Here is a 22,580-nt window from a genome sequence, read left to right as displayed (position 1 = left end):
GGCAAAGGGTATTGTGTCGCTAATAAGGAACTTAACACGAGAGCTAAGAGAATATTCTTTCTTTGCTTGTTTCACTTGCATATTTTAAAATGAAAAGCTTTGTAAACTTCTTTTACTTAATATTGCAAATATTTTACAACTTTTCAACAACCACTTCTCAAATTTTGACTTAGTGAATCTTTTACTTCAAAAACTAGAAAACAAAACCAAAAAAGCACTATGTCGTTATTTGGTAACGTAACATTATAAAATCATAAATAAGACAATAATTGTTACTTGAAACCCAATTTATAACATTTTATAGAACTGAAATGCATTTCTAAGTATAACGGTGTGCAATTTGATAACAATTGTTGCTGCTGTTGTTGAGAACGGCAAAGCTGTAGAGCAGGCCCTCTCAGGGTGCATGCGCGTGGTGCATGCACTGTGCACGGTGCAAAAGACGACTTCGCTTGGTAGACCAGAGTGCAGACCCCCCACTCCTCTCTCCCTACACCTGTCTCCCCGTTCGGCCTGTCTCCGCGTTCCTCACCTTCACTGCTGTTTCTCCCCCACTGCGAAATGTTTATGTGTGGTGAGCGGAGACGCTCAGTTGTATGGGACAAGGTAACCAGTGTTATTAAAAAGATTTAAAAAGTGAATTAGAAATACACATACATGTTTGAGAGGAATGTAAATATAATTTTTAAAAAATGCAGAACCCGTAACCAAAATGAAAATGCTACAGTACTGGAACAAACCTCATTTGTGGATATAGAATGCTCTTCTTCAAGATGTTTCAACTTCCTTAATTCTTTCTCTCTGACGTCTCCTATGATTTCACAATCATTTTCCGAATGTAGTCTGTTGTAGTGTCTTTCAATAGACGATTTTCTTACGCACGTAAGTATCGTCCCACAAAAATAAAAAAAAAATAAAAAAAATACGAAAGTTCCCAGTTCGATTGAAATGGACTTTCGGAAGTCTTTGCTTTCTTCGAAACAGGTTGCTCCATTGTTATGTTGTTGTCGTGCGCTTATCTATTTCACTGATAAACACGTCGTCTACCACCAAACGCTTCGTCGCTCTCAGCACACTACACCATCTGAGTCAAGCCGAGTTGAGGCGAAGCGTACCGATGCACAGTGCACAGAGCCTATGCCCCTCGCTCTGCACGCGTGAGAGTTTGGGCGTTTGAGAGGCCCTGCTGTAGAGTCTACTCCACAATGTTAGTAACACGAGGCACCAATATGTGGCGCTCGAAGTGACTGTCCTTTGTTTAGTACTTGGGTTTCCACTAGTAGCGCTGAGGTAAGTAGAGGTGAGTAGAATAGCAATGTTGCCAACTGTAAGTTGGTTTGATATGGCTATACTTTTCTCCTTGCCCTGCGGACAATATGCACCGCGGCGATAGAAAAGAGCCTCTCGAAGGGAGTGTGTCACTGTTCTCATGGCAGAGATTGGCTTGGATGTCCAAAAATACGTTAACGCTAATAAATGACCTTTATTTCCTGCCGTAAACCTCGAGATTAAAGGAGGAATTGAGAAAGTGTAAGGTTACCGTCCGACGCCATGACACTTTCAAACTCGGTGGGACTCTTTAGTCCTTTTCCTTTTGCGGTGTTTGGTAACGCAGGCCAATGCCTGTGATCCTTGGCAGAAGCAATGGATAATGGCGGCTTGACCACTACTTTAGTTTATAAAAGTAAATATACTTCTAGGGGGGTGGGTTGGACCTTGGCAGGCGTAATGAACACACATCTCTCCTCCAGAATCACTTGTAGGTAAGAATAGCAGCATTGAAACTAACATATTATGTAATAATCCTTGCGGAGTAGACTGTACATTTCTACTTTGAGAACTACACTTTTGTTTTATTCCTGACAGAGAAGAGCTTTATACAAAAAAACGGAAACAGAAATGTTCTTCACAATGAAAAGCATTGAGAAAGTGAACAATGAAATAAACAATCAAAGAACTTTAAATGATTAAAGAATGAATATAAATCATATATCATACTCCACCCACTCACGCCTCAGTCCCAACCAGCATTTTTTCACAAGTGGTGTTAAGGTTCATCTCTGGAATATGAAGAATTATCAACAACAAGAAATACATTTTAAAAAATCAAATATCTATTCTAATAAGGCACCCAGGTAATACTTATACGGGGCGAACGGGGCATGCAAAAATTGAGAGGGGTATGCGTTCTCTCGCATTAAATCGGGTGGGAGGGGGAGGGAGAACTGAGAAGGGAGGCTTCACAATAGGACAATAGGACTGGGTAGATAACTTAATGGGCAGGACCAACTACATATATATATATATATACATCTTCATTATAAACTGTTATGCCGCCACAATAATCTATTTATTACTAGTTCTGTGGTCTCGTTTAGTTCTATACCTCTTATCTTTAAATCATTAGAAACTGAGTCTAACCGTCGACATCTTGTTCTCCCGCTACTTCTCTTACCCTCCATAACAGAGTCAATTATTCTGCTAGGTAACTATCCTCCTCCATTCGCCTCACATGACCTCACCAAAGAGCCGGTTTATGCATACAGCTTTATTCATCGAGTTCATTCCTAACTATCTCCTTATTCCGAGTACCCTCCTGCCATTTTTCTCACCTGATTGTACCAGTAATCATTCTCACTACTTTCACGTCTGTTACTTCTAACTTGTAAATAAGCTTTCTCTCCTGTAAAGCAAAGTTGGTCTGAAAACAGCCCGATATAATGATAGTTTTGTCCTCGTTCCTCCCATTCTTTTCACATGCCCATACCATCGCGGTCTTGATCATTCTACTCTCTCTCGCTCATAATACACCTAGTCTTTCTTATATTACTGCATTTTTTATTTGGTCCTGTCTTGTCTTGGCCAGCATACTTCTTAGGAATTCCATCTCACATGCCTGGATTTTACTTTCCTCTGCTTTGGTCGTTACCCACGGTTTAGCACCATACATCAAGATTTGTTGAAAGTAGTTCTTGTACATGATTTCTTTGCATTGTATTGGCACTTTCTTACTCCATAACAGTCCTCTCACACTCTGGTAAAACCCTCCAGCTAACTGCACTCTTCTGCCATACTTCCATCTTCCCATATCACACTCCCAGAGTACTACAATGATCTTGCTACCTCTAGTGGTTCAACCTGAACTGGTAACCTCCTCTTCCATTCCTCAAACATCTTGGTCTCCACAATAGGACAATATTCCCCATTCTTCAATCACTTCATTCCGTATGCATTCCTCACAAGTAATGATAATAATAACAGAATCAAAGGCTATATAGCACCGAGCCTGCATTTCAAGAAAATGGGCGGAACTCTTGTCCTGAACAATAAAGATAACTGTGAGATCCTTGCAAAGTACTTTGAAGACATCCTTAACTGTGAATCGCCACAGGAAAAATTGGAGATTGAGAAGGACACAATCCAGAACCCAGATTCCGAACCACCAGACGAGGAAGAAGTAAGGGAAGTAATAAACTCCCTAAAGAACAACAAAGCATCTGGTGAAGATGGAGTAATAGCAGAACTGTGGAAGATAGCCAATGACGCCTTTATCACTGAAGAGACAGAACTGTTCCGGAATATTTGGAGAGATAAAAAAATACCAAAAGAATGGCTAGTGGCATTAATACACCCGCTACATGAAAAGGGACCGAGAACAGACGTCAACAACTACCGAGGAATATCACTTCTATCTGTCACGTATAAGATTTTTTCTAAACTCCTATTGAACAGACTGACACCGCAAATTGACCACAAGTTGGGAGAGTATCTGGGTAACTTCAGGAGAGGACGCTCCTGTCAGGATCATATCTTGAGTCTAAAAATGATAATCAAATATTACAATGCGCGACCAAAGAACATCTTCATCTCTTTCGTTGACTTTCAAAAAGCATACGATTCAATAGATAGAGACACATTGATGGAAATTTTGAGAGAATATAGCATCGATCAAAAAACACTCAACTTACTTAGGTTAACACTAACAAACACCGTATCCAAAGTGAAATTTCGAGAAGAGATCAGCAAACCCTTCCAGATATAAACAGGTCTGAGACAGGGTGACAGCTTATCCCCAACACTCTTCAACGTGGTTCTAGATAAGGTCATGAAAACACTGTGGAAACATAATGACTCAGGTGCTATAATAGGTAGTAAAAATAAACATATCAAACCCAAGTGTTTGACCTTTGCTGATGATTTGGCACTCTTTGCTGAGACAGAACAGGAAGCAATAACACAGATAAATGAACTACAGGAGATAGCCGAGAAAACAGTTTAAAAATCTCCTTCACACAAACAGAGATGATGAGCACGGACAGGAATTATGTGAAGAGAACAACGATGAAATATGGCGAAGTGAAGGTCAGAAAGCAGTTTAAATTTCTGGGAGAGATTATCAGCAGCAACGGGATGGATAAAGAGGCCATGAAAAATAGGAGACTTAAGTTGGAAAGGCTAAACGCTGCCACCAAAGACTTTCACAATGAAAATAATCTTTCCATTAATGCCAAGCAAAGACATTATGACGCTGTGGTAAAACCAGTGATTCTGTATGGGGTGCAAACAGCAACACTAACGAACCAGGAAAAACTACTAAAGATTGAAAGGAGAATATTAAGGAGGATTTGCGGCCCAAGGGTGGTAGAGGGAAACTACAGATTACGATCAAATAAGGAGATCTACAAAAGAACAGAAGACCTGGAAACAACAATAAGGAAAAGACGGCTGCGATTTTATGGACACATGGTCATAATGGACCCAGCAAGGTTAAATAAACACATTCTTAATAAAGTATACTCCTTAAAGAGCCAGGGGTATATGCCAAGCAGATGAAGGAAGAACTCAAGAGGTTAGGAATTGCAGAAGAGGAATGTCGTGATAGAGACCGATTCAGGAAAAGACTTTCTAACATAAAAGTTATTGTTGAAGAAAAGAAAGATCGCAGAGGGGGAAGATGGACTGAAGAGAGAAGAGCGCAACATTCTGAAAGAATGAAGGCACTGTGGAGAAAGAGGAAGGAAGAAGGGATGATAAGAAGGAAGAGAAGTGGTATTGGCGTGGTCCTAAGTTTGGCCGGTTCGCAAGAAAGAAAGAAAGAAAGAAAGAAAGAAAGAAAGAAAGAAAGAAAGAAAGAAAGAAAGAAAGAAAGAAAGAAATAATAACAGCAGCAGCACAGTGTCATCACTAAATACCGGTAACCATGCTTTCAGTGTATCTGCCCCAGTCCTCTTTTCGATTTCTTTGAGTATTTCATCCAAAATGAAACTGAATAGAAGAGGTGATAGCACACTCCCTTTCCTGTTTTAACTTTGAATTCTTCTGTTTCTCCTTCTTTAGTCCAAACTTTACAGGTGCATTTGCAGTCTTGATCAATTTATGTGCGCCATTTCTTCTTCTGCAAGGCCAACCAAATCCTATCTCTGGGAATACAATCATATGCTTTCTTCAAGTCGATGAAGGTTAGAATTTGATTTTTGTTTTATTCCCTGTATTTTTTCCACAATGTAACACATTGCAAATGTTAGGTCCACTCCTAAATCCCTGTTGTTCCTCTCTGAGTTGAGGTTCCACCAGTAACGTTAATCTGTTATCTAGAATTCTATCAAACACTTTCATTAACATGTGGAGTCAGGATAATTCCTCTGTAGTTTCCACAATCTTTCCTGTTTCCTTTCTTAAATATAGGGACAATAATTCCCCTTTCCTACTATTCCTGAATTTTCTTCTTTCTCCAGCTCATTTAAAGACCGTACTTAACCAGTATATTCTTAAATTCCCAGTAGCTTGAATAATTCCTATACTTACTTCATCCATTCCTGGGGATTTCCCATTTATCAACTTCTTTAGTGCTCTTCCCCTTTCCACCACAGTATTTCTTCTGCTTTCTTATTACTGCTAAACCTTCTATTGAACTCTTCAGCTGTTCCCACAAATGCGTCTTTAAAATCTTTTCATTCTTCTTATCGTGTTCACAAAGACGCACACACGAAATGCTGTCAACTGTGTACACTGTGTTTATGTACAAATTAAACACACACGCACATTAATGAACCGCCATTTTGAACAAAACACTGCTACAAAGAAGAAGAATAAGACTGCTAGTTTAGCATGTCAACCGACTACCATGAGTTCACATGACTAACAACTTTCACTAGCAACTCTCACTAACAAACTCAACTCCAACTCCCAAAACTGCTTCTTTATATACATTGCCTGGCCAGACATCTAGAAAAGTATGACATGACATGTTATCTGGAAGTTTCTTGAGTCTCCCATAACCTATTTACAAATGGATCGAATGTTCTGTAGGTCTCTAGTGACAAGATGCGATGTTCTGGATTACTACCCTGTGTTCCACAATATTACCTTGGATTTATACATCATATTTACAGGTAATAATACATTATATATTATTAATTACATGTTATTACATTAAATAAACCCATATTAATATACACACAGAAGTCGTGTCGTGGCATAACTTCACATGTTTTGTTACGACCCCGATTTATACCAATTTATGTCCGTACGTAACTACGGTACGTAAATAATAATAATAATAATAATAATAATAATAATAATAATAATAATAATAATAATAATAATAATAATGATAATAATAATAATCGAGCTCAATATTTTCATTATTTACCCATGGATTACACTTACATTACACTTGCATCATTCTTCTATGCCTCTTATTTCTGATTTTGGGATCTTGGCTTTTAACTTTTGCAACTGAGTCTGTTAATTCTCATCCTCTTTCAATTTCCATGCCTTAATTCTTTTTTCTCTAACCTCCTTTATTACTGACATTTTTGTGTTTCTTAACTTTGCAACTATTACCCTGTGGTCTCTATCCAATGCCTTTCCTGGCACTATGGGGACATCTAGTAGTTCCTTCCTTTTTCTTTTCTCTATCAGAATGTAATTTACAAGTGACTCCATCCGTATTTCTCCCCAGCCATATCTTATTATTTTTCTTGAGTTACTTTTCTGCATGGTATGGATGAAGTCTTGGGTAAGGAGTACAAGATGAAAATAAATAAGTCCAAAACAAAAGTAATGGAGTGCAGTCGAACGAAGGCAGGTGATGTAGGAAATATTAGATTAGGAAATAAAGTCTTAAAGGAAGTAGATGAATATTGTTACTTAGGTAGTAAAATAACTAACGATGGCAGAAGTAAGGACATAAAATGCAGACTAGCACAAGCAAGGAAGAGTTTTCTTAAGAAAAGAAATTTGCTCACTTCAAACTTTGATATCGGAATTAGAAAGATGTTTTTGAAGACTTTCGTGTGGAGCGTGGCATTGTAGGGAAGTGAAACATGGACGATAACTAGCTCAGAAATAAAGAGAATAGAAGCTTTTGAAATGTGGTGTTACAGAAGAATGCTGAAGGTGAGATGGATAGATCGAATCACGAATTAAGAGATACTGAATCGAATTGGTGAGAGGAGATTGATTTGGCTAAATTTGACGAGAAGAAGAGACAGAATGATAGAACACATCTTAAAACACCCAGGACTTGTTCAGTTGGTTTTTGAAGGAAGTGTAGGTGGTAAGAATGGTAGGGGTAGACCAAGGTATGAATATGACAAGCAGATTAGAGTAGACGTAGGATGCAATAGTTACGTAGAAATGAAAAGGTTAGCACAGGATAGGGTGGCATGGAGAGCTGCATAAAACCAGTCTATGGACTGATGACTCAAACAACAACAACAACAACAACAACAACAACAACAACGTATGTTTCCAACTATCATCTCGTTTCTCTCACAAACGTCCAATAATTTCTCACCTTCGCTGTTTTAACTTTCATTCCATAGGACCCATTTTTAAGTTTATTTTTTACAATTGGCCTTACGTTGCACTGACACAGACAGATGTTATCACAATGATGGGCTAGTGGTGGGAAGGAAGTGGCCATGGCCTCGATTAAGGTACAGCCCCAACCAGTTCTCCTACTCCATCATAATCTCTCCTTATCACTTCCAATTCTTCTACATCCATTTCTTCTCAGCCTCTGAAGAACTTGTTTCTGCCTCCCAGCATCATCACAAGGGCCTTAAACTACTGTAAACTGGGGTGAATCTGATCAAAAAACGGGAATAAAAAAATATATTTAAAAATCCTTTTGCTACAGTTAGATCACAAAGTAAATTTGAAATGTTTGCTGTTTTACTTTTACTTTGATGATGTTATATCCACAAACTTACTTATATTTTGTTCAAAATTTCACTTATTTAAATTTAATTGTTGGTCGGTTTAACCTGTTTTGTATGTAAGAACAGAACTATTTATCACATTTTATTACAGTCTTAATATGTAAAAACAGCACAATACACTTAATTCTAAGAGTAGTAGTGATGACGATGGTGCTTGTTGTTTAAAAGGCCTAACATCTACACTACCGGTCTAAAGTTTTCGATCACCTATGTAAAAGACTAGATACTTTATTTCAATGTACAAACATATCGTAAAAACTAAATGGACCAACAAAATATATATTTTCTCTCTCTATCATTAAGTAGAATACAATATGGTTTATATTTTAGCCTCTTCAAAGTATCCACCCTTTCCTCTCCGAACAGCTGCACAAACTCTTGGCATTCTGGAAATAAGATTTTGTAGTGTTTGTGTAGATATTGCAGTCCAACAGCTCTGTAAATTATTCCATAGCTCTTCGACATTAGTTGACCTCAGTTTTCGGACCTCCCTGTCAAGTTCATCCCATAACAGTTCAGTGGGATTTAAGTCTGGTGATTGGTTTGGCCAAGTCATATTTTTCAGTTCCCCACATTTCTCTTTTCTATTGACATACCCTCTACACAATTTAAAGAATGTTTGGGGTCATTGTCCTGCTGCAGAACAAACCCACGACCAATAAGCCTCTTGCCAGATGGAACTGCATTGTTGATCAGTATCCTGTGATATTCTTCCTTCATTAATGTTCCATTAATTCGCACTAGATCACCGACTTTATCACCCACAAAACATCCGTACACCATAACCGACCCTCCACCATGCTTCACCATAGGTGTCACACACTGACTCTTCATACGTTCTCCACGAAATCGATGAACAAACATTCGACGATGGTTCCCGAATACTTCAAACTTCGATTCATCCGTGAATAACACATTGGACAATTGCTGCACGCTCCAGTTTTTATGTTGCTGTGCCCATTGCATTCTTTTCACCTTATTTTGTGTCCGTAATAAAGGTTTTTTGGCCAATATACACCCCTTTAAACCTCGTTCACGAAGACGGCGTTGCACTATTGAGACAGAGATTGGAGCAGATCGCCTATTATTGACTTCCATTATTGACTGTTCAACAATTCAATACAAGTAGATGATGGCATTACCAAATCTATTATTTTGGAACAAACACCCGGGGTATTACAGGGAGACCCGTTAAGTCCATTATTATTCATCATTGCGACAGCAGACATAGTAGATTTGGTAAACCAGGAAAGCGTCAAACTATTAATGTACGCTGATGATATGGTCTTAACATCAACGTCAGAGAAGGAACTCCAGGAATCATTCAACCAAATAGTAGGCTGGATAAATAAAAATGAGCTCAAACTGAATGTAGAAAAAACAGTTTCCATGACGTTTGGAAGAGGTGTGCCTCATGGAATCTTCTATTATGAAGACCAAGAACTTAAGTCCGTAACGCATTTTAAATACTTGGGTGTAATTTTTCAAACCCAAGGTAATGTTTTCACCCTCCATCTCATGGACCGTCTAAATGCATCTATGAAAGCAATATCTGACATTAAGCATCTGAGAAACTTGTCTTTAGAAACGGCTATAAAACTCTTTTATCTAAAAATCAGCCCTATAGCAACATACGGCTTGGAAAACATTTGGGAACATTTGAGTATGAAACAGTTAGATAAAATCGAGAAGTTGAAGGCAATCTACTTGAAACGGGCTCTGTGCCTCTCCAAATATTCTCCTTCCCGGCTCGTGTATGAGCTAACCAGAGAGGGATTCTATGTGGAAGAGCTAAGGTTACAGTTGTTACTTCCAGCAACAACACCCTATATACATCTGCTTCGAGACCTACGATCGAAGAAGGCTGACATCTGGGAATATTTCTACTCTACCGATGCCATGCTAAATCGCGAGTGGGTTCAAGATGGATATGAACTGCGACACATGCTGACAAGGTTCTCCGTTCATGGGTTCCATTATAAACTGTGTAATATAAAACGTTATCATGAACCAGGTTTGAACTGTGTATGTTTAAGATGTGGTGCACACTGTACTAGGTACCATGTTTTAAATTGTAAACAGCGATCAGAATCACTGGTGAAATTTTGCAACGAAGATTAATGTTTTATATAGTAATTCTTTGCACTTTGTGCGCGTTAAATAAATAATTATTATTATTGACTTCCTCGCGAATTTCACGTGCCGTACGAGTCCTGTTACGTTTACTCTGTGCACATATGAACTGATCTTCCCTGTATGATGTTACACGGGGTCTTCCAGATCGCGAAACACTTGCATTGAACCGCTGCAATGCATACACCACTGGAGATTGGGCTACGCCAACTTTTGTTGCTATTGTCCAACTAGAATACCCTTCGTGATGCGGAGCTACAATTACAGCACGTTTTTCAGTTCAGTCTGCTGCTTCCGTCCCATGTGGACGTAATGCACCTGATCAGATACACAAACACACTGCTAGCTGCACACAGTGTACTGAGAACTAATGTGAACTGCTTGCTACAGAGACAGCTTAAGGAATGAGGCCTATTCAAGTGGACACGTCTTGGGTAAAGACACGTCAGTGTTGTTGTGGTTACTCATCAGCGACCCTCCATGTGGAGAACCGGTCAAATACACAACGGAGTCATTCTGTCTTTACATGTTTATGCTTGCTTTATCATCAATCAAAATGTGTGTGTTTAAATTAATTCCATCTCCTGGTCTAAGGAGTTTGAACAGCCCAAGTAGGGGACTGCCTGTAGGGGTGAAGTACAGTGGGGACTTCGAGGGCCCTGGGACCGCTACGGTAGCTGTGAAGGCCATTCAGGAACTCTGAAAAGTGGTGGCAAAAGGGGCTCTGGTTAAGACGCAGCAGGTCGTTATGCTGCTTAGGTTCCAAAATGGGTAAAATATAAATATGTAAATAAATTCAATATTAATTTTAATCTTATACCAGTTGTATATTATTATTAGAAGTAATTTCACATACCGTACTGTATATGAGTTGACAATGTTTGTAAGATATTATAAGTAGAATTTTGTAAACAATATAAATTTATTAAGGATGATGTGTGTGTTTAATAGAAAAAATTATTAGCGTAAATTGTATAATATTGTATTCTAGGAAAATTTTCTTCGTCTCCTGTTAATTTAAAATTTAGTGCTTGACATTAATGTATTTTAGTGTACCATTTGCCACCGAGGCAGACACCTCATTTGCAAATAAAGAGATTTTGATTGATTTGATCAGAACAGAGCTATGATAGATTATTTAAAACTAGATCTCTGTTTTAACCACAAATCCATAGTTGTGATAGGTGATCGAAAACATTTGACCGGTAGTGTAGGTCATCGGCCCTAATGGTACGAAATGTAATGACAATTTCAAAGTTCAAAATCAATCAATCAATCAATCAATCAATCAATCAATCAATCAATCAATCAATCAATCCTGATCTGTATTTAGGGCAGTCGCCTAGGTGGCAGATTCCCTATCTGTTGTTCTCCTAGCCTTTTCTTAAATGATTGCAAAGAAATTGGAGATTTATTGAACATCTCCCTTGGTAGGTTATTTCAATCCCTTAACTCTCCTTCCTATAAACGAATATTTGCCCCAATTTGTCCTCTTCAATTCCGACTTTATCTTCATATTGTGATCATACCTGCTTTTAAAGACACCACTCAAACTTATTCGTCTACTGATTTTCTCCCACGCTATCTCTCCACTGACAGCTCGGAACATACCACTTAGTCGAGCAGCTCATCTCCTTTCTCCCAATTCTTCCCAGCCCAAACTTTGCAACAATTCTGTAACGCTATTCTTTTGTCGGAAATCACCCAGAACAAATCGAGCTGCTTTTATTTGGAATTATTCCAGTTCCTGAATCAAGTAATCCTGGTGAGGGTCCCATACACTGGAACCATACTCTAGTTATGGTCTCACCAGAGACAATAATATGCTCTCTACATCCTTACATCCTAAATACCCTCATAACCATGTGTAGAGATCTGTGCCCTTTATTTACAATCATATTTATGTGATTACCCCAATGAAGATATTTCCTTATATTCATACCTAGGTACTTACAATGATCCCTAGAGGGAACTTTCACCCCACCAACGCAGTAATTAAAACTGAGAGAACTTTTCCTATTTCTGAAACTCACAACCTGACTTTTATCCCCGTTTATCATCATACCATTGCCTGCAGTTCATCTCACAACATTTTCGAGGTCATTTTGTAGTTGCTCACAATCTTGTAACTTATTTATTACCCTGTACAGAATAACATCATCTGCAAAAAGCCTTATCTCTGATTCCACTTCTTTACACATATCGTTGATATATATAAGAAAACATAAATGTCCAATAATACCGCCTTGAGGAATTCCTCTCTTAATTATTACAGGGATAGATAAAGCTTCACCTAGTGTAATTCTCTGAGTTCTGTTTTCTAGAAACCTAGCCACCCATTCAGTCACTCTTTTGTCAAGTCCAATTGCACTCATTTTTGCCAGTAGTCTCCCATGATCTATCCTATCAAATGTCTTAGACAGGTCAATCGCGATACAGTCCATTTGACCTCCAGAATCCACGATATCTGCTATATCTTGCTGGAATCATACAAGTTGGGCTTCAGTGGAATAACCTTTCCTAAACCCAAACTGCTTTCTATCAAACCAGTTATTAATTTTGCAAACATGTCTTATATAATCAGAAAGAATGCCTTCCCAAAGCTTACATGCAATGGATGTCAAACTTACTGGCTTGTAATTTTCAGCCTTATGTCTATCACCCTTTCCTTTATATAGAGGGGCTACTATAGCAACTCTCCATTCATTTGGTAAAGTTCCCTCATGCAAACAATAATCAAACAAGTACTTTAGATATGGTACTATATCCCAACCCATTGTCTTTAGTATATTCCCCGAAACCTTATAAATTCCAGATGCTTTTCTGGTTTTCAACTTTTGTATCTTACTGTAAATGTCATTGCTATCATAGGTAAATTTTATTACTTCTTTAGTATTAGTCACCTCCTCTATTTGGACATTATCCTTGTAACCAACAATCTTTACAATCATCCACTGACCAGAATAAAAAATGTAATGAAGAATGAATGGATGGATATGAATTTAAAACAATCAGTGAGTGGATCCGACCCAGAAACTGTCATAAACAATAGTATTACTAACAAAGGGACTGCTTCTAAAGCACAACCCGGAATCGAGGATGCTTGTTGTCTAAAGGGGTCCAAAATCCAGGTCAATGGCCTCTCATAATGGTACTTATCGCTAGTAAAGTAGAACCATGGTACTTGTCATGTTGCAGTACTAATCAAAAGTAGCGTAGACTCATGGTGTTCCACACATTATGGTACTACTCACAAGTATTGTACGTCGCACAGGTAACGCAGACCTATGGTGTTTCTCACATAATGGTGCCACTCATGGGCAACGTAAACCCATGGTGTTCCTCACTAGGTGTACTAATCACGGGCGCCGGTATTCCCGTGGTGTTCCTCATATAGTGGGTACTAATCTCAGGCAAGGCAGACCCACGGTGTCGCTCATATAGTGTGTACTAATCACAGGCAACGCCCAGACCCGTGGTGTTTCCCACATGATGGTACTAATCACGGGTACTGGAAACCCACAGTGAACCCCTCTCTGCTGCTATTAATCACAAACCTATTGTGTACCTAACATAGTGGCAGTACTCGCAAGTAAAGGCGACCCATGGTGTTCCCCGCATGATGGTACTAATAATAATAATTTCTTGTGGCTATTTCTAGCCGGGTGCAGGCCTTGTAACGCAGAACCTCCGTTGAGGGTGGGCGGCATCTGCCATTTGTAGGCAACTGCGTGTTTTTGTGGTGGAGGATAGTGTTATGTGTGGTGTGTAAGTTGCAGGGGTGTTGGGGACAGCACAAACACCCAGCCCCCGAGCCATTGGAATTAACCAATTAAGGTTAAAGTCCCCGACCCGGCCGGGAATCGAACCCGGGACCCTCTGAACCGAAGGCCAGTACGCTGATCATTCAGCCAACGAGTCGGACGATGGTACTAATCAAAAGTAGTTTCATGGTTCTAATACTATCATCCCTTGGTCGCCCCTTTTAGTTACGACAGGCAGGTGTATCCTTCGTCTGTGTACCCCACCCACAGGGGGTATAGAGAGAAAAAGACAAAAAGAAGGGATCCGTCACTTCGATAAATGAAGTAACGGACGAAGAAATGCAAGGGCCACCAAGGGAGTGAAAATGAGAGACTCCCCAAGCCCAATTGCGCCCATACCCGGGTGCAATGTGGGGCCGCCCCCCCCCCCTAGCTCTCGGGGAAAGTCAAAAATCTAGTCTAGTCAGGTGTTTTCCTTTCAAGAAAATGATTCAAAACTCAGTATTACGTAGAAGCGGTAGTACCGTTCCCCACCAACAGGCAGGGCACACCGTGGGTTATTCTACCACAGAATACAAGTCGCCATTTATCTTCCAAAATATTAAAAATACTACGTACCCCCAGGTCTGCCCCCCCCCCCCTACATGGGCGCTGATGCCAGGCCTCGAATACTCTAATACCGTCGGGGTCGGAAAAGAACAAGAGTTGGCCAAGGGAGGTCAGACAAGATAGATGCAAGTGAGGAGCCTCGCACAAGTAAGTGGAAACAATGCTAGGACTCAGCTAAGGGTCCTGTGGTCGCCAACCACAGTAAAATTACTACCAAAGAGGATTAGATATTCTATTTGCACCACTGAAGATGACACATATGAAATTACATTTTTGTGAAAATATATTCTTCATAGTAATGTTTAATTAGTCTTTCTGGAAAATGGGCATGCACCTAAGGCAGGAAAAGTATAAGTTTTAAAGATTGTGCCAGGACGTTGATTCTTAAATTGGTCTCAGAACCTTCTTACAAACTTATGTGATCAGATTCACCCTGCAAAATTGTAATATACACTCATGTTCACAAAAAAAGAAAAAAAAATGTACAAAACGAAAAACAGAACACCTTGAAAGACTAGAGATAGGAAGTTCATATTCACAGGACATGTTCATTAGTATGTTCTACAGAAACGATTACCTTTTCAGTCACCTAGGTTCAGCATGTGTTCTGTTACCTAGTAGGCACTCGGTCCTCCATGGACACTGACAACTTGTTCCATGAGTGATGGCATCTCGCGTATAAGGCGCGAATGGCGTCTTGGAGTATAGCCACCCATGCTGCATTCACTTGGTTCCACAGGTCATCTTTGGTGGTTGGCAATGGGTCACAACGCCACACCCGTCGTTTCACCATATCCCACACATTTTCGATTGGCGACAAGTCCGGTGATCGGGCGGGCCAGGGCAACAGTCTGACATCCTGTGACAACAAGAAGGCACGTGTTCGTGCAGCAACATGTGGTCCTGCTGAAATATGGCGTCTGGGGCGTTATGCAGAAAGAGTATGGCTACGGGTCGCAGGATGTCATTCACGTAGTTTAAACTGGTCACAGTGTTCTGGGCACGCACCAACTGCGATTTATGGTTGTACCCAATATCACCCAACACTATACGACCTTGAGTTGGCGCTGTATGTCTTGTGCGAATGCAGTCATTGTGATGCCTTTCCTCCTGTCTGCGGCGAACCAAAATGCGGCCATCATTTTCAAACAAACAGAACGTGGTTTCGTCCGAAAACACTATCTGTGGGCATTCCTGTCCTCAGTGACGTCGTTCCATACACCATTGCAGTATAGCATGTTTATGCACATTAGTCAAAGGTTGCCGGAGAAGTGGACGACGCGCCGGTAACCCAGATCGTAATAAACAACGATGGACTGTCACTCCTGATAGTGTACGATGTGTTACACTGTTCCGCTGTTGGGCAAGAGTCAAGGAGGGCGCAGATCTGTCCTGCAGTGCTATTCGGATGAGGTGTTGTCCTTTTCGGGGGGTGGTCTTGGTGGTGTGACCAGACCCATCTCGTCATGTTGTATGGTTCTGTGAACCATTCTGTACACACCCTTGCTCTGCCGAAGCACTTCGTCCCACAGAAGCAGCAGTTTCCCGGATGGATGTATCACGTTCTCTCATGCCAATAATGCGTCCTCTTTCAAACGCACTCATTTGACGGTACGGTTCTTGCATATGTCTGCGAGGCATTCTTCACATCTGCTCAAGTCAGACTGATCCATTATCTTCAGTTTATAGCGACAACGAGAACCGCAGCCACATTTTACCAGTTGGTGGTGGTGCGCCAAGATACACTCAAGAAAATGGAAATTGCAACACCATGAAGGCATTGGTCGTTTGTGTTGATTTTTAGGATATGGAACGATGTATAGGTATAGGTATAGGTATGTAAACGATCAAAGTTTCAAACGCACTGGATTGTTGCTACATGTCTCCCCAAGTGATTGGTCGCGGAGGAATCAACTCCAGTATACGGACTCTGGTGTAGCGTAGTTGACTTGCAGTCTGTGCAGTGAAGCGTTCCCAGTAAAACATGCCTCGACGACAGAGAAGAGCACGCTATCAACAACTGTCGCCGTTTGAGAGGGCTCGGATAATTGGGCTGGGTGAGGCTGGATTATCGCTAAGGACTGTCGCTGCACGTGTTGGCCGACAGGCATCTACGGTACAACGTGTATGGCAGCAGTGGTCAAATGAGGGTACCCACACTCGTAAACCTGGCACAGGCTCAGCGCGACAGACAACTGTGAGAGAGGATCGCAGCATCATTCGGATGGCCCAGATAGAACCCCATGCAACAGCAGCGCCAATTCGAGCAGCTGTGGCACCCCACGTTACACCACAAACAGTTGGTAATCGCCTGCGTGCAGCTGGCTTACGAGCCCGTGTCCCTGCAGAAGGTGTTCCAATGACCCCACAACAGCGACGTGTAAGGCTGGCCTGGTGTCGAGAAAGATCGACGTGGGTGGACGAATGGCATAGGGTCGTCTTTGGTGATGAATCGCGCTTCTGTCTTGCCCGCAGTGATCGCCGGAATCGTGTGCACCGACGTACCGGGGAGAGGGGCCGCCCAGATCTTATTGTAGAGAGGCACACAGGGCTAACACCAAGCATCACGGTCTGGGGAGCTATTGGCTTTAATGTGAAATCACAATTAGTGCTTGTTGAGGGCACTATGACTGCTCGACAGTACCACTCAACCCAGTGGTTGTCCCTATGATGGCGAACATTGCTAATGGGATGTTTCAGCAGGACAATTCCCGGGTTCACACTGCACGCATCTCCAGAGAAGCTCTCCACGACATCACAACCTTAGAATGGCCCGCCAGATCCCCGGACCTCAGTTCTATTGAGCACGTGTGGGACATGATGGATCGACAACTGGCCAACCTTCCTCAGCCACCCACAACTCTGGAACAACTGACCCGTGCAGTGCAGCAAGCATGGGCCACAATTCCTCAGGAAGCGATCCAGGGCCTTATTGACTCCATGCCTCGACGAATTCATCAACGTATTGCAGCTCGTGGTTGGCACATCCTGTATTGATTGTCGTCCAAACTTGCGTTCAGAGAGACCTGAAGGTGTACTAATCGAATCACAATCAAACAGTCGTCCTGCATGTTGAATTGCAGCAATGTAGCAACACTCCTTCTGGGTGTTGCAATTTCCATTTTCTTCAGTGTATCGATGTGGAATTTGAATCTGATTTTTTTTGCTAGGGGCTTTACGTCGCACCGACACAGATAGGTCTTACGGCGACGATGGGATAGGAAAGGCCTAGGAGTTGGAAGGAAGCGGCCGTCGCCTTAAATAATTATGGTACAGCCCCAGCATTCGCCTGGTGTGAAAATGTGAAACAACGGAAAACCATCTTCAGGGCTGCCGATAGTGGGATTCGAACCTACTATCTCCCGGATGCAAGCTCACAGCCGCGCGCCTCTACGCGCACGGCCAACTCGCCCAGTCTTTGAACCTGAGGCCGACAGTTTAAATGCTAATCATTTCTTCAGAGCGTACTAATGCACATGTCTTGTGAATATGAACTTGCTATCTGTAGTCTTTCAAGGTGTTCTGGTTTTTATAACATGAGTGTAATTAGATATGGATAGTGTCAGAACAGGATTAACTATGGACATGCAAATGAAGAGCAGCAATTATGATATTTGTATGAAAGTAAAAAATACATAAGTTAACAATTCAGCAACCGACATACTTGTTGGAAACTGACGTTAACTGAAGTTACTTCACAAGTGCAGCACACATGAAAAATATCTGCTGACAATGCCAATTGTTGGTACTGCCCTGGTCATCCGTATGTTCCACCTATCTCCGGAGAGATAGATGGTTTGTGACATGCCGATACCGGTGCGCTATTCCGCGCTCCTCTGTCGGACTGTTGTGTGAGTTGTTGTCTGTTATGTGAGTTAATTTAATGTGTTTTTTGGCAGTTTGTTGTTTTTAACAGTTATGTGTGCTAGTGGTCACCCATCCAGTGGGTGACCACGCCCGATGTTGCTTTGTCAGTTTGAGTGTGCTGTATGTTTTATTGTGTTTTGTTTGAGGTTGTAATTGTTGTAGTCGTGTGTATTGTGTGTGTGTGGTCGTGTGTGTGTGAGTGTGACTAGGACTCGCTGCAATTCAGTGTCAGGATGACACAGCGGTACGAGTGTGTCGGCTGTGGTAGCTCTGGGGTATCCCAGGGCTAGCCACGCCCTGTTGCGTTTGGAAGTTTGCAGTGGGTGTTTACCGACATCGTAAAGCAGTGACCCACGCATAACTAGCTGACGCCACGTTATTGCGTGGGTGTGCGGTGTTAAATTTAGAAAATAAACAGCATAAGAAATACGGCAGTTGGTTGTAGTGCACCCGCCTCGGGTTCCGAGTGTTCCAGTGTTTTTTGAGCTTCAAGGAGTGAGGTGTTTAAGCAGTTAGGAAGTGAGGGGCATGTTCTTGTTGTCTGGGCGGGGATGGGATGCTTGGAGACTTAGTCTATTATGAGTTGCTTGCTTGGCATGGGGGTTAGGGGGTTCTGGTTATGGGTCGTTAGGAGGTTCAGCAGTAATAGATTCAGTATGGTGGTGGTGTCTTGGCTGATTAGGTTACTGGGTTGAAGGATGTTGGGTCCGGGGTTCGAATGGGGTAGGGTATTGATGGCTGTGTGTGCTGTAGGTTTAGTGGTTGAGTGTAAGTGTTTGGCGTGTTTATAGTGTTCCTTCACTGCCTTCTTGATGAAGGGGCAACCAGGGAATGAGGCGGCATGACTGCCTTGGCAGTTTGCACACCTCGGCTGGTCCCGCGGTACCGTGCAGTCAGTGTGACGGTGTGAGCCGCCACATCTGTTGCAGCGGGTAGCTGCAGAGCAAGAAGCTGCTGAGTGATGGAGTAGAAGGCAGTTGAAGTATTGTGTAACAAGGGAGGGGCGGGTTGGGTCATGGGTTCGAGTCACTGTTTTGGTGGGTGTATGTGTTGGCTGTCTGGCAGGCCTAGGGGCGGGTTTTTTACGTCCGCGCCTGGTCTGCGTGTATTTGTTTGCTGTGTCCGTGCCCGGTTGTGAGACTAATGAGATCTCAGTCCCGGGCTCGGTTGCTGGTGGGGGGGAAGGGGGGAGGTGAGAGGTGCATCAACTATAGTGTCATCTGTTTGTGTTTCTGTGTGCTGGATGTCAGGTTCTGTTTGTGCAGATGTTTCCATGTGTGTGGTGAATTGTGAGCAGACTCTGTATTGGATGTTCACAGTTCTTAGGTGTGCAAAGATTGCGTTATGACTTAGTTCTCTGTCAAGAGAGAAAATGATAATACATCCATTACAGAGCTCTTGTGCCATCTGTACATGTTGAATGACGGGTTTTATGGCTGTGTATGTGTTTTTACGGTGATGATACAACCGTTTTGGTGAGATGTCCATGTATGGGTCGTATGGGAGCGGGAAGATGAAGGGATAGGAGCTGGAATAGCGTTCCTTGGTTCTGATTACTAGTGGTTGGTTGAAGTTGGGGGGATCCATGGTTTGCAGTGGGAAGGTCGGTGTCTCGGCTACTCAGTCCACCGAGGTGGTCCCGACAGGGCTGGGTTAGGGCTGGGGGAGACTTAGGTGTTTGTTATAAAACACTGGAACGGTCAAACTCAAATAAGAGGACCGGCGCGCTGTTAGGTGCTCGCTCAGTGGGCACGGTCGGAACAAGTGTAGTTTTTCCGTGTCGCAACGGGACGAGTTCCGAACCAGTGACCACACTGAGGGCTCTGACAAATTGCTCAATACTGGGTGGCTTGGTTCTGCCTATTCTTGACTGGCAGTTGGTGATTGTTGGTTCGAACAGGCTGTATGGCAGGTGGCCTGTTCTCAGTGAGCTAGGGGGCTCTCTGGTAGCTGGGCTTCGTTGCTTGGCTGGTGCTGGATACCGTAGTTATCGCAGTAACCAGTAGTAGGCTAGCTTTCAGGGTGCTAGTCTCTCTGGAGCTTGGTGCTGGGAGCGTCTGCACAGTGCGAGCGCTGGACGTTGTTGGTACTGTGCACTACAATTCACCGTTATTGCAGTCCAGTTTGTCTAGAACTTAAAACAGTTATTAACGATGAGTAGGAAAGGGCTAGGAGTGGGGAGGGAGTGGCCATGACCTTAATTAAGGTACAGCCCCAGCATTTGCCTGGCGTGAAAATGGGAAACCATGGAAATTATACGACCTAACCAGTTCTTCTACTCCATCATGATCTCTCCTTATCAATCCGAATTCTGTTGTTATGGTGCCACGCCAACATTTCCTATTATTGAAAAAATGTAGATGATCGGATCACATCACCTGATTGGAATTACCTGATTTTATGGCATAGTTTTTCAGTTAACTTGAAGTATGTACCAAAACATATACTGAGTTGGTAGAATTAGTAGAGTTAATATATTACTGGGAAGCATAAAAATTGATTTTAAAATAGTCTACATATGGTACTAGCAATTGATGTTGATGATGATCTGGGGAATTAACATTTAAATCCTCAGTCCCTGTAAGTGAAGTCCCTCCTCACGGGGGGTAGGATGTTGCCCTGCTTTTGGGGGTAATTGCCTTTATTTTTACTCCAAGTCCAGTAATGGCAGTTGCATATGCTAATACTAATAGTATCAGACTTGATAATATAGCTCTAGTGCTATTAACATTAAGCAAATAGGACCATCAAAACAAACTGCTACAGTTTATATTATACTTTATTTTTCCCTAATTGTGTGAGCCAACGATTTGAGCTATATTCAATCCTGAACTGTCTCTTCTGTAAGGGGTCCAAGGTTTAATTTATGGCCAGGTCACGGTTTTAATTGCATCCAGTTAATTCTCCTGGCTCAAGGACTGAGAGTTTGCGTTTGTTCCAACCCACTCCTCTTCATATACCTATATGCAATAGTGAATAGATCTCTGTACACAGGATTGACATCACAAAAGGTACTTGGTCGTAAATCAGGGCAAAGTCCCTATGTGTAACACAGTTCATACCAGCAACTCCACCAGGATGGGGGGGGGGGGGTGAGAGAGTAGTAGAAGAAGAGTATTCTGTATTGAAAATCTTTCTCACTGTTTTCACGTTAATTTGTAATTGCTTGCTTTTGACATGCTGATCATTTCAGTTCCCTTTTCTTTTCAGATTTTGGGATTCGACATCAGCAGATATCCTAATGTGTCCAAGTATTTTGCAAGAGCTAAGGCAACAATGAAAGGCTACGATGAGATTAACCATGCAGGATGCTTGGAGTTTAAGAAGTTGTTTGAAAATCGTACTTCAAAGAAGTGAACTGTTCTGTGTTGTTTCCATGTATTAAAAAAGATTTTGATAACAGTAGAACCCCTTTTTAACAAATCTCAGGGGAATATGATACTTCTTCCTTAAAAAGGGGTTTTCCTTAAAAGGGTGCTCAAAGAAAATAGGCTATATATCACAAGAAATAATAGTACAATTATGTCTTTAACCAATGTAATGTCCAGAAACAATAAATGAACATATTAATACTAAAAACTCAAATTAATACAAGAATATCAGAAAACATTTACAAAACAGCAGACGTAACAAATTCCTTAGTGAACCATTGGGAGCACAACCTGCAGCAAGGAAAAGAGAAATAGGTATTACTGACTGTTTTACTTTTTATTTCTAAAAGATATATATTTTTAAATTTATTTATTCAAGATCAGCAACAGCATAACGCCGATTTACAAAGATCCGAGCTATGCACAATATATATTAATCGAAAATGAATGATATATAAATATTTACAAAGGACACAAATCTGCTGTGACCTTACACATATTTCTAATTCAGGTTTCAAGTTGTTAATGTTATGCCTTGGCTGGTGTCATGCGGAGATGCAAGAAGCTCTACTCAAGGGACGTGCAGGTTCGACGAGTCTGGTCACAGT

At 41.6% G+C, this 22,580-nt stretch overlaps 1 protein-coding gene across 3 annotated transcripts in view; it reads left to right on the top strand.

The window, feature by feature from the left end:
- The window catches only part of LOC136858755 (glutathione S-transferase 1-1), a 94,806-nt gene extending 72,626 nt beyond the window's left edge, over positions 1 to 22,180 (top strand). For all 3 annotated transcript variants that reach the window (XM_067138525.2, XM_067138524.2, XM_067138526.2), the window contains exon 6: positions 21,812 to 22,180. In XM_067138525.2, coding sequence (XP_066994626.2) covers positions 21,812 to 21,958 — 147 coding nt within the window. In that variant the 3' untranslated portion in view covers positions 21,959 to 22,180. The remainder of the gene's footprint in view (positions 1 to 21,811) is intronic.
- Positions 22,181 to 22,580: the final 400 nt, after the last annotated feature.

Source organism: Anabrus simplex, chromosome 1, assembly GCF_040414725.1.
Source record: "Anabrus simplex isolate iqAnaSimp1 chromosome 1, ASM4041472v1, whole genome shotgun sequence".
In the NCBI taxonomy this organism is placed as follows: Eukaryota; Metazoa; Arthropoda; class Insecta; order Orthoptera; family Tettigoniidae; genus Anabrus; species Anabrus simplex.
Note: the sequence above shows the minus strand (reverse complement) of the source record. Positions and strands in the feature narration are given on the sequence as shown.